Genomic DNA, 12638 nt, shown 5'->3' with positions numbered 1-12638 from the left:
GTGCACCTATTAGGTGTGTTGGGGACACAAGAGACTTCTTGCTTTGTGGTTGCAGGGTTGCATGAGAGGGATATCTTTGACCTCTTCCTCCCTGAGTTCGATAAACCTTGGGTGATCCACTTAAGGGAAAACTTGCTGCTGTTCTACAAACCTCTGCTCTTGGAGGCCCAACACTATCTACAGGAAAAGGAGGGGGCGTAGACATCATGCTGCAGTAAGCTGGTCAAGCTCAAAGCAGTGCACGGTGGCGAAGTCTTCAACAGAATCGGAGTACATAGCGGCTTCAGAGGCTTCATCAGAAGCAGTATGGATGAAGAGGTTCATTGTAGAGCTCGGTGTGGTTCCTAGTGCATTGGACCCACTAGTCATCTACTGTGACAACATGGGTGCCATCGCCAATGCACAAGAACCAAGGTCACACAAGAGGCTGAAGCATATCAAGCTGCGTTATCATTCGATTCGCGAGTACATCGAAGATGGAGAAGTAAAGATTTGCAAACTACACACTGATCTGAATGTACCAGATCCGTTGACTAAAGCTCTCCCTAGGGCAAAGCATGACCAACACCAGAATGCCATGGGTGTTAGGTACCTTACAATGTAATCTAGATTATTGACTCTAGTGCAAGTGGGAGACTGTTGGAGATATGCCCAAGAGGCAATAATAAAAGTGGTTATTATATATCTTTATGTTTATGATAAATGTTTATATACCATGCTATAATTGTATTAACCCAAACATTGATACATGTGTGTTATGTAAACAACAATGAGTCCCTAGTAAGCCTCTTAACTAGCTTGTTGATTAATAGATGATTAGTTTCATAATCATGAACATTGGATGTTATTAATAAAAAGGTTATATCATTATATGAATGATGTAATGGAAACACCCAATTAAGCGTAGCATAAGATCATGTCATTAAGTTATTTGCTATAAGCTTTCGGTACATAGTTACCTAGTCCTTTCGATCATGAGATCATGTAAATCACTTATACCGGAAAGGTACTTTGATTACATCAAACGCCACTACGTAAATGGGTGGTTATAAAGGTGGGATTAAGTATCCGAAAAGTATGAGTTGAGGCATATGGATCAACAGTGGGATTTGTCCATCCCGATGACGGATAGATATACTATGGGCCCTCTCGGTGGAATGTCGTCTAAATGTCTTACAAGCATATGAATGGTTCATAAGAGACCACATACCACAGTACGAGTAAAGAGTACTTGTCAGGAGACGAGGTTGAACAAGGTATAGAGAGATACCGATGATCAAACCTCGGACAAGTAAAATATCGTGTGACAAAGGGAATTGGTATCGTATGTGAATGGTTCATTCGATCACTAAGTCATCATTGAATATGTGGGAGCCATTATGGATCTCCAGATCCCGCTATTGGTTATTGGTCGGAGAGAGTTCTCACCCATGTCCACATAGTTCGCGAACCGTAGGGTGATACACTTAAGGTTTGATGTTGTAATAGTAGAACTTGAATACGGAATGGAGTTCGAAGTATTGTTTGAAGTCTCGGATGGGATCCCGAACATCACGAGGAGTTCCGGAATGGTCCGAAGAATAAGATTCATATATAGGAAGTCATTTTATAAGTTTTAAAATGATCCGGTGAATTTATGGAAGGTTCTAGAAGGTTCTAGAAAAGTCTGGAAGAATTCACTTTGGAAGGTGGAGTCCCGGTGATCCACCACCCATGGCCGGCCAACCCTAGAGGGGGGAGTCCAAGGTGGACTCCACCAAAGGGGCCGGCCACCCCCCCTCATGGAAGGGTGGGAATCCCACTTGAGGTGGGAGTCCCACCTTGGGTAGGTTTCCCTACAACATGGAAGGTTTTGGGTTGGGGTCTTATTCGAAGACTTGTAGTCCAATACTTGGGGTTCCACCTATATAATGAGGGGCCAAGGGGAGGGGCCCGGCCACCACAAGCCAATAGCTTGGCCGCACCCCATAGAGGCCGGCCACCCCCTCTCCCCAAACCCTAGCCGCCCCACTCCTCCCCTTCTCCCGCAACGCTTAGCAAAGCTCCGCCGGAGATCTCCATCACCACCGCCACCACGCCGTCGTGCTGCTGGATTCAAGGAGGAGCTATTACTTCCGCTGCCCGCTGGAACGGGGAGAAGGACGTCGTCTTCATCAACACCGAATGTGTGACCGAGTACGGAGGTGCTGCCCGATTGTGGCACCGTCAAGATCTTGTACGCGCTTTTGAAAGTGGCAAGTGATCGTCTACCGCAGCAACAAGAGCTTCATCTTGTAGGCTTTGGAAATCTTCAAGGGTGAGTCTCGTTCATCCCCTCGTTGCTTTCGTCTTCTAGATTGCATCTTGGCTTCGATTGCGTTCTCGCGGTAGGAAATTTTTTGTTTTCTATGCAACGAATCCCTACCGGTACCAGTAGCGGTAGTACCGCTACCCCTACTGGTACCGCCCACGGTACCGGTCTGAAGTTCTGCGCTCGTTTTGACCCACAGTACGAGTTACGGTACCACTGCGGTACCTGGAGCGGTAGTACCTCTTGCAAGCGGTAGTACCGCCCACGGTACCGCTCAAGTACCGTAACTAGTTACGGCAGTACCGCGTTGGTACCGCTGTGGTACCGCTTTGGATCCAGTAAGGTTTGGACCCCATTGCGGTACCGCGAGCGGTAGTACCGCTCTGTGTCCACGTGGACTAGATCTGTGGGTTTTCGAACTCAGAGCGGTAGTACCGCTTACCCAAAGCGGTAGTACCGCTTAGGCAAAAACTGGACATAACAATTGGATTTGGGAGGGCCTATTTAAAGGGCCCTTCTTCCCCAACTCATTTTTATCTCTCCTCTCTCTCTCTCCTCCATTGTTGCTGAGCTTAAACCTTGAGGATCTCCCCAACCATCCAACCAATCTTGCCCAAATTATGAGGAGTGGTGGAGGAGACCCCAATCTATAGTTCTACCAAGAGAGATTTCACCAATACTTGCTATTCCTTAGTGGATCTTGGTGTTAGGGTTCCTATGGTGGGATCTTGGAGAAAGTGCACCTATGGAGGATAGTTGGTGTTGTACTAGCTCCATAGGTTGTTGGGAGCCTCCTTGTGGTGTGGAGCTCGCCCCAACCTTGTGAAGGAATCACCGCCTCGACCGGTGCCATAGTGGAGAAGAGGGAGCCCCTTTGTGGAGCTCTCTCGAGGAAGAAGGTGAGGCCTTCCTTCGTGGTGTGGCCGCCTAGCCTCTTGTGTGAGGCTAGCACCTCCTCAACGCAGATGTACTCTCTTTTGTGAGAGGAACTGCGGGAAACAAACCTCGCCTCGTCTCCACGCCATCCGGTTGTCCTGCTCCTTACTCTTACTATCTTGTTTGTTCCTTTGCTTGTTGCACTTGTCTAGCATCATTGTAGGAACACCGACACCACTAAAGGTTTCATCTTTACCTTCCGCACCGCTAAAATTGAAAAAGACTAAAACTTAACGTAGCATCCATTCACCCCCCCCCCCCTCTTGTTCGCTACGATCCATTCAAGTGGTATCAGAGCCAGGTTTTCTTGCTCGGGCTTTACCGCCTAAGAAATGTCCGAACAAGAGACGGTTGTGAATGGGTCACCTTCCCTTGAGCCACCCGCTCCATCATCTCCCATCGATAGCACAACGGCTACGTTGGATGACCTCAAGAAATTGGAGTCATCCATCGTTAACCAAATGAAGGTAATGATGATGGAGTTGGTTGCTCAAAAACCAACCCCTATCGTAGATCCTAAGGCAAGTGCCGAGGATCCCCCACCAAAAGTTAACCAATTTCCTCTTGTTGATTTTGTCGCGCAATCGACAAAAGATCCACAAAAGGAAGGGCTTGGGGAGACCGGCACTTCAACAAAGGGGAAGGATGAGACACCGGTTGCGGAACGTCTAGGGGATAATCATGTGGTGCCACCACCAAGTGATTACACCATAAACGTTCCAATACCTATGCCACATATCTTGTCGCACGGTTCTCCACCGTTACTTGAATCAAATAACTTTGAAAATTGGCAATTCTTAATGCGTTCTCATGTGCGCAACGCATCTACCGAGCTTTGGCGCATCATCGAGGAAGGCTACTCACCACGAGACCCAAAGAGCTTGACAAGAAGAGAAGTGGTGGATGACCAACTCAACACCACCGCCATCAACATTATTCAGATGGCCGTCACGCCCAAGGACCGCGCTCATATCCGCTCGCTTAAGACCGCCAAGGAAGCATGGGATAAACTCGACAAGCTCTTCCTCGTAAATGAGAGCATACAAAGCTCTCGTTTTGATGAAGTGAACAACATGGCCGACAACTTCGTCATGAATGAAGGAGAGTCCCCCGAAGAAATGTATCGGCGCCTCATCGCGCTCGCCGTACAAATGCAAGATCTTGGAGCAATGTTTGTGGATGACCATTGGATCAAGCGCAAGTTCTACAATGCTCTCCTCCCTTATGAGGAAGTGAAGTTGACGGCCATCCGCCAAAACGCCTCCTTTCGTGCTATGACATCCTATGAAGTTCTTAGCGAAGTCATCGCTTTGGACATCTCCAAGAAGAATGCGGAGGATCTTGTTGCTCGCGCCCACAACACCCGCAGGCCCAACCTTGCATTGAAGATGAAGGTACATGAGGCTAGTGAAAGCAATGAGGATCCCATTGAGTGGGGACCGGATGATCTCAAGACCAACTATCATGAGCACATGGCTCTCGCCGCCAAGAAATTTTGGGAGGGAAACAAGTCCCGAAGCACAATACCAAGAAGATCACGTGATTCTCCAAGAAGCTTCTCCAAGAGCCCAAGGGAGGGGCAAAGGGGGAGAACATGCTACAATTGCGGCGACAAGAATCATTTTGTTGCGGATTGTATATTTGAGAGAAGAGAAGATAATGGTGGAAGGCATGTCCGCAAGGAAAAGTTCAAGTCTCTCTCCAAAGGATTCTCCAAGTTCTCCTCCAAGCCCGATGACGACAAGGTCTCCTTCACCAAGAAGCCTAGAGCCTTCATCATTCGAGAAGAGTACTCCTCCGATGAGGATGAAGAACATGAGGACAAGAGCTCCAACAAGGAAGAAGAGGGAGTGGCCGCCATCGCCATTACTGCTTGTGACGGTAAAGCACACGTCCGTTGGGAACCCCAAGAGGAAGGTATGATGAGTACAACAGCGAGTTTTCCCTCAGTAAGAAACCAAGGTTATCGAACCAGTAGGAGATGAAGATCACATGAAGGTTGTTGGTGAAGGAGTGTAGTGCGGCGCAACACCAGGGATTCCGGTGCCAACGTGGAACCTGCACAACACAATCAAACTACTTTGCCCCAAGTTTTGAAATCATAAAGAGAGCATAAAAATAAAGTTTTGACATATTGCAAGCATTATAAGACTCTACACTGTCTTCCTTGTTGCTCAAATAGTTTTACCAGAAAATATCTAGACCTTAGAGAGACCAATCATGCAAACCAAATTTCAACAAGCTCTACGGTAGTTCTCCACTAATAGGTTTAAACTACATGATGCAAGAGCTTAAACATGATCTACTTGAGAGCTCAAAACAATTGCCAAGTATCAAATTATTCAAGACAATATACCAACTACCACATGAAGCATTTTCTGTTTCCAACCAAATAGCAATAAGTGTTGCGGCTTTCAGCTTTTGCCATGAACATGAAAAATAAAACGAAGAACACAAGTGTTCAAATGAAAAAGCGGAGCGTGTCTCTCTCCCACACAAGCATGTTAGGATCCGATTTATTCAGAGAACTAAGATAACAAAACGAAAATAAAAGCACACAGACGCTCCAAATAAAGCACATAAGATGTGACGGAATTAAAATATAGTTTCACTAGAGGTGACCTGATAAGTTGTTGATGAAGAAGGGGATGCCTTGGGCATCCCCAAGCTTAGACGCTTGAGTCTTCTCGAAATATGCAGGGATGAACCACGGGGGCATCCCCAAGCTTAGAATTTTCACTCTTCTTGATCATATTATATCATCCTCCTCTCTTGATCCTTGAAAACTTCCTTCACACCAAACTCAAAGCAATCTCATTAGAGGGTTAGTGCATAATAAAAAAATTCACATGTTCAGCAAGGGCACAATCATTCCCAACACTTCTGGATATTACCCAAGGTTACTGAAATTTAATGGAGCAAAGAAACCCACTCAAACACAGTAAAAGAGGCAATGCGAAATAAAAGGCAGAATCTGTCAAAACAGAACAGTCCGTAAAGAAGATTGTTTTGAGGCACTTAACATGCTCAGATGTAAAAGCTCCAGTTGAATGAAAGTTGCATACATATCTGAGGATTACTCATGAATTTTTTCAGGATTTTTAGATTTTCTACAGAGAGAAAAACTCAAAACCGTGACAGTTAAAAATCTGTTTCTGCGCAGAAATCCAAATCTAGTATCAACTTTCTATCAAAGACTTTACTTGGCACATCAATGCAATAAAATAAAAATACAAAGGTATTTCTACAGTAGTAACAAGCACCTTGAATCGAATATAAAAGAAAAATTACAGAAATAAAATAATGGGTTGTCTCCCATAAGCGCTTTTCTTTAACGCCTTTCAGCTAGGCGCAGAAAGTGAAAATCAAGTAACATCAAGAGAAGAAGCATCAACATCACAATTTTCCTTAAAAACACAACTTGTCGCAAAATGTATCTTAGATGCTCCATTATCTAAATTTCCCATAGTGGTACTAAGGGTTTTATCAATTTTAAGCTCATAATGATTCTTTGGCTTTGGCATCTTAGGGACATACATGAACTTGTGCTCCTTACCCACATAAGCCTTCTCCTTAAACTTAAGAGAAGAAAAAGTTGAACCCAAGGTTCCCATAGCTTCTTCAAGTTCACCAATCCTATGGGTTTGATTATCATGGATAGCACAAGTTTCTAAGACAGCAATTCTTTCATTAATTCCTCCTAGGGATTTATCAAGTTTATCAGTATTATCAAATAATATTCCCAATTTAGTTTCAACACTTGGAAGATTTTTCTCTATGGCCTCCAACTTTTTCGTGACATCCTCAAGAGAGATTTCAATTTTAGCTTCATTAACAGGTGGTATTCCAACTAGACTCTCAATGATGCAACTAGCTTCTAAAGCAGGAGTACCTAGGAAATTACCCCCTGTAAGAGTATCAAGAACATATATATTCCAGCTAGAGATACCAACATAAAAGTTCCTAAGGAGGATAATAGTGGAGTGTTTCTTAGTGCACCTATGATGAGCATCACTAATTCTATACCAAGCATCTTTAAAACTTTCTCCCCCTTGTTGCTTAAACGAACGAACTTCAACTTCAGGACTACTCATTTTAGCAATAATAAATAAAGCAAAACCGAATTAAATAAAGTAAAACAAGTAACTAATTTTTTTGTGTTTTTGATATAAAGAAAGCAAACAAGACAGAAAATAAAATAAAGCAAGACAATAAACAAAGTAAAGAGATTGGGTGTGAGAGACTCCCCTTGCAGCGTGTCTTGATCTCCCCGGCAACGGCGCCCGAAAAGTAGCTGCTTGTGAAGGTAAAGCACACGTCCGTTGGAAACCCCAAGAGGAAGGTATGATGAGTACAGCAGCGAGTTTTCCCTCAGTAAGAAACCAAGGTTATCGAACCAGTAGGAGATGAAGATCACGTGAAGGTTGTTGGTGAAGGAGTGTAGTGCGGCGCAACACCAGGGATTCCGGTGCCAACGTGGAACCTGCACAACACAATCAAACTACTTTGCCCCAACTTCACAGTGAGGTTGTCAATCTCACCGGCTTGCTGAAAACAAAGGATTAAACGTATGGTGTGGAAAATGATGTTTGCTTGCAGAAAACAAAAGAGAACAATGATTGCAGTAGGTTGTATTTCAGATGTAAAAGAATGGACTGGGGTCCACAGTTCACTAGTGGTGTCTCTCCAATAAGATAAATAACATGTTGGGTAAACAAATTACAGTTGGGCAATTGACAAATAGAGAGGGCATAACAATGCACATACATATCATGATGACTACTATGAGATTTACTTAGGGCATTACGACAAAGAACATAAACCGCCATCCAGCATGCATCTATGCCTAAAAATTCCACCTTCGGGTTAGCGACGTTGCCATCGTCCTCCAAGCCCGAGAGCGAAGCATGGTCTTCACCGGCTACCCTGTCACCCGAAACTCGTCGTCGACTGGATCTTCACCGCCGGAGATCTGTGTGGGATCCCAAGACCCCCCACCCCAGATCCTAATGAGGCCGTCCACCTCCGGGGAGGAGGTTGCCGCCACCATTCCCGGGGCCGCCGCCCCGGCTTCCATGTGATGCGGACGTAGCATCCCGTCGCGCGAAGGATAAGGCGCAGCAGTCGGACGCCTCCAGGCCCCAAGGCCAAGATCCGGCCATGCCCCACCGTCGCCGCCTCGCCTTCCGGCCACCGACGACGCGCACCACCACCACCAGAAGGATCAAGAGCGCCGCGCCCACCCCCATGCGTATAGTTTTATCTGACTAAAACATGCATCCGTTAAGATGACTAGGACGTGTGTCTTAAAGCCGGGTCAGTAATATGGGTCCATGGCATGCATGCTATTATGTGCTTGTGGGAGATGGTCAAGGGTGACTTCTTTTGGGCTTCTAGGCCAGCTTCGAGGTGGTGCACCGCTGAAGCCCAAAAGAACTCTCCAGCTTCTGACTAGCTTATTTCCACCGAGAAGCCCACTTCCTGTCTATACGGAGAATCTGGTCGCGACGTGTTTCTGGAGAGCTTCCCGAGCTTCTCCCCGCGGACGCGAAACGGTACACAGGGTTGCCCCTGTTGTTGCTCGAATTTACTCCAGAATGCCATTCCGGAGGGGTACTGTTTGGGGATGAAAGAAAAAAGAAAAGAAAAATTGTATCGCTCCAGAGCGGTACCGCTTCGAGCGAGGGCGAGGCCCGAGCGAGCTAGGGTTCCGCGAGCGTCGCCGGACCCGCCGCCGCACCGCCGGACCCGCCGCCGGCTCTGCTGCTCCGACAGGACACAACCAAGCTCCTTCCCCGCCTCCTCCCCTTCCGTTTCCGCTCGGCCCCATCTCCAGCAGCGACCCGCGCCTTCGACTGCATCCACACGTCCGCGTCGAGGATGAGCTGGCCGCTCAACCCCCGACGGCTGACCGTCGGCGTCGTCCTCCTGGGGCGGCGACCTCCCTAGCCAGCGCGCAACCTCGCCCCGAACGTGCTTCATCGATCTCCTCCTTCTCAGCAATGTAGCTCCTCCAGATTTTTGTTGGTCAATTGATTCCGAATGTTTTGCTGCTCAATTTGATTGCAATTGTTATCTGAATATGACCTGAATTCTGCTGTAGTAATTCCAGTATGAAATAACACATACAGCACTTGTCTAGAGCGCATATTCAAATTAAGGGGCATTAGAGAGATTTTACATCTCAACACATCAAATAAGCCAAAGTTCTAGAAGCCCAAAAGAATAGGAGAAACTAGTTTCTAGTAGTTTCTTCCCACCGCAGTTTCCTCCGCCGTTTTCTATAAGCTGGCTTATGCATAAGCACAAGCCCAAAAGAATCCTGCAGCTCATAGCTTAGATCAGGCCGTCTGGTCTCTGGAAGTAATATGTGTCCACTTCTAGTGCATTCTGGCCACGTACCACTAGTTTTATCATCTTATCTGCAGTTTCTCTGAAGAAAGAAGACGACTATTCTTCTGAAAGTTAAATAGTTTATATTCATCGTCTACCTACAATTAAAAAGAGTATCATCGCTGGAAGCTGGACGAAGCCTGTGCCGCCACCTCCACGAGACCCCCAACACGCGGCCGGTTTCCTGCTGTTCGACTTCTTCTCATTGTCGTCTGAAATTGAAGTCGTGATTACGCCTCCGCCTCTAAATTCATCGAGACCTCTTAGCACTTAGCAGGGCAACCAACCAAAAATTCAAAGAAAAGCATCCCTACGGTACGACCCCGGCCATGGCGACCACCGACATCCGACTCTCCATCGCACGCCAGACGCGTTTCGCCCTCCGCCTCGCCTCGGCCATCTCCTCCCCTTCCAACGCCGACGGTGCTGCCGGCAACGCCGCGTTCTCCCCGCTCTCCCTCCACGTCGCGCTCAGCCTCGTCGCCGCCGGCGCGGGCGGCGCCACCCGCGACCAGCTCGCCGCTGCGCTTGGTGCCGAAGGGCCAGGCGAGGCGGAGAGCCTCCACGCGCTCGCCAAGCGGGTCGTGCAGCTCGTTGTTGCCGACGCGTCGGTGGAGGGCGGCCCGCGCGTCGCGTTTGCTAACGGCGTCTTCGTCGACACGTCGCTGCCGCTCAAGCCGTCCTTCAAGGAGGTCGCCGTTGGGAAGTACAAGGCCGAGACAAACTCCGTCGATTTCCAAACTAAGGTAATGTATCTGTTGCTGCTGATTAGTCCGTTTGTCCAATTAAACACAGCGATTTTTATTAGAGCAGGGACAATATACCAAAATGTTGCTACTGTCAGCTCAAAAAATAAAATGTTGCTACTGCTGTTTCGTCATCAATGGAAAGTGCAACTGGATTTTGTATTATATATGGTTCTGAAAAGCGTACTAAAAGTTAGTTTCGAGAAGTTGTGAGTGAATATTATGACACTACACACCCACACGTTTAAAAAAAATTTATATCTCTCAAACTATATAATCTATGGATTTAAAACTTTGCAAGCCACTAAGAAAATAACTACAAGAAAGTGGGAAAAATAGCTAGACAATTTTGTGTGCAATTATAAATTTTAAAATATTGAAATCCTATATATATTTAATGTTATAAAATATTGTTTGATTGTATTGCGTGAGATGTAAAAAAGAAATTATTTGAGAGAAAGAAAAGAGCTACCACAGATCTTAATGCTCCTATGAACATCCTAGATGCAGGTGTGCTGTGATTACATCCCACAAAAATGTGCAGTCTGAGAAAGTATGTATTGATGTGTTTTGTCTTTCATTGGTCCAGGCTGCTGAAGTTGCAGGTGAAGTAAACTCATGGGTGGAGAAACTCACAGCAGGTCTCATCAAAGAGATACTTCCCCAAGGATCTGTCGACAGTAGCACTAGACTTGTTCTTGGTAACGCCCTTTATTTCAAGGGAGCCTGGACCGAGGAATTTGATGCATCCAAGACCAAAGAAGGCGAGTTCCACCTTCTCGACGGGAGCTCAGTACAAGCGCCATTCATGTCTAGCACAGATGAGCAGTATATTTCGTCTCGCGACAACTTGAAGGTACTTAAGCTTCCTTACCGGCAAGGCGGGGACCTGCGACGCTTCTCCATGTACATACTTCTGCCAGATGCACCTGATGGTCTCTGGAACTTAGCCGAAAGGGTGAGCTCTGAACCAGAGTTCCTCGAGAAGCATATCCCAACCGAGAAGTTTCCGGTCGGACAGTTCAAGCTTCCCAAGTTTAAGATATCGTTTGGATTTGAGGCGTCCAATTTGCTCAAAGGTTTGGGGCTACATCTTCCTTTCAGCACCGAAGCCGATCTTTCAGAGATGGTGGATTCAGAACAGAAATTATGCATCTCATCTGTTTTCCATAAGTCATTTGTCGAAGTGAATGAAGAAGGAACAGAGGCTGCTGCTGCGACTGCGGTAACGATTATGCTCATGTCACTACCGTTAGACCCGCCAATGAAGATGGATTTTGTCGCGGATCACCCTTTCCTTTTTATGATCAGAGAAGACTTGACTGGTGTGGTGCTGTTTATTGGTCACGTCCTCAATCCTCTACTTGCTGCATAGTGCATCTGCTCTGAATCGCAAGGCTTTTACTGTGTGATATTATGGCCTCTCGAATAAATTATGGAGTAACTTTTTTTCAGTTTCAAAACTGAGGCTTCCTTATGTAACTCTGTTTTCAAATTGTGGATTGCTGGATGTATGTAACGTGTCTTCAAATCAGGGTTTCGGTATTTTTGCTTGTTCAAAAAAATATGTCTCTCTCTTGAACTGAATATGACAAAGTACAAATGAACCTTAAATTTGTTCAAAATATATTATGTATAATTAGAACAAGATAGTTCATTATATGTTCATCAACATAGGCTGAATAATTTGTTGTATTCATTATATGTGCATCCTAAATTCCTAATTAAAACAGCTGAAATTGAGTCTCAACATAAACATATGAGTATTATGACGTTGTCTGGTTGTTACATTTCCAAAAGTTAGCAGAGATGTCTACCAATTATGATGTTGTGACATAGGAAGAACATATCTAGTGCTCCCACCCCTTGTGTATGCTACGATTGCTACCGTATAAAAAAAAGTATTTTATACGTGTCAAAAATTTATACGGAAAATTGTGAGTGCTCATGAAGTATGTTCCTACAACATCTTAAAATTTCATGTCCAAATTCGATATAGATAATGAGAAACAAAAAAGAGAAAATCCGCATGAATAGTGCTACCTAGTGTCAAAAAAAGACAAAATCAGAGAATGACACTATTTATGCTGATTTTCTCTTTTTGTTTCTCAGTGTCCATGTCGAATTTGGACATGAAATTTTGAAATGTTGTAGGAACATACTTCATGAGCACTCACAATTTTTCGTATAATTTTTTAACACGTATAAAATACATTTTTTATACGGTAGCAACCGTAGCATACGAAGGGGTGGGAGCACAAGATATTCCCTCG

The 12638-nt window shown here is 45.6% G+C and overlaps 1 protein-coding gene across 1 annotated transcript; it reads left to right on the top strand.

Annotated features, from left to right (window-relative positions):
- The first annotated feature begins 9734 nt into the window (after positions 1-9734).
- On the top strand, positions 9735-11943 carry LOC127293841 (serpin-ZX). The gene is made up of 2 exons (XM_051323527.2): positions 9735-10365; positions 10955-11943. Exons 1-2 carry the CDS (start codon positions 9949-9951, stop codon positions 11738-11740), a joined length of 1203 nt encoding a protein of 400 aa, XP_051179487.1. The 5' UTR covers positions 9735-9948; the 3' UTR covers positions 11741-11943.
- The last annotated feature ends 695 nt before the right edge of the window (positions 11944-12638 follow it).

Source organism: Lolium perenne, chromosome 4 (assembly GCF_019359855.2).
Source record: "Lolium perenne isolate Kyuss_39 chromosome 4, Kyuss_2.0, whole genome shotgun sequence".
In the NCBI taxonomy this organism is placed as follows: Eukaryota; Viridiplantae; Streptophyta; class Magnoliopsida; order Poales; family Poaceae; genus Lolium; species Lolium perenne.
The sequence above is the reverse complement of the archived record's forward strand: the minus strand, read 5'-3'. Positions and strand labels throughout refer to the sequence as shown.

Excerpts from the sequence above, each read along its gene's own strand:
- LOC127293841 (XM_051323527.2), top strand. The coding sequence starts at position 9,949 with ATGGCGACCACCGACATCCGACTCTCCATCGCACGCCAGACGCGTTTC. Across the intron at positions 10,366-10,954 it reads CCGTCGATTTCCAAACTAAG|GCTGCTGAAGTTGCAGGTGA; the intron begins GTAATGTATCTG and ends TCATTGGTCCAG.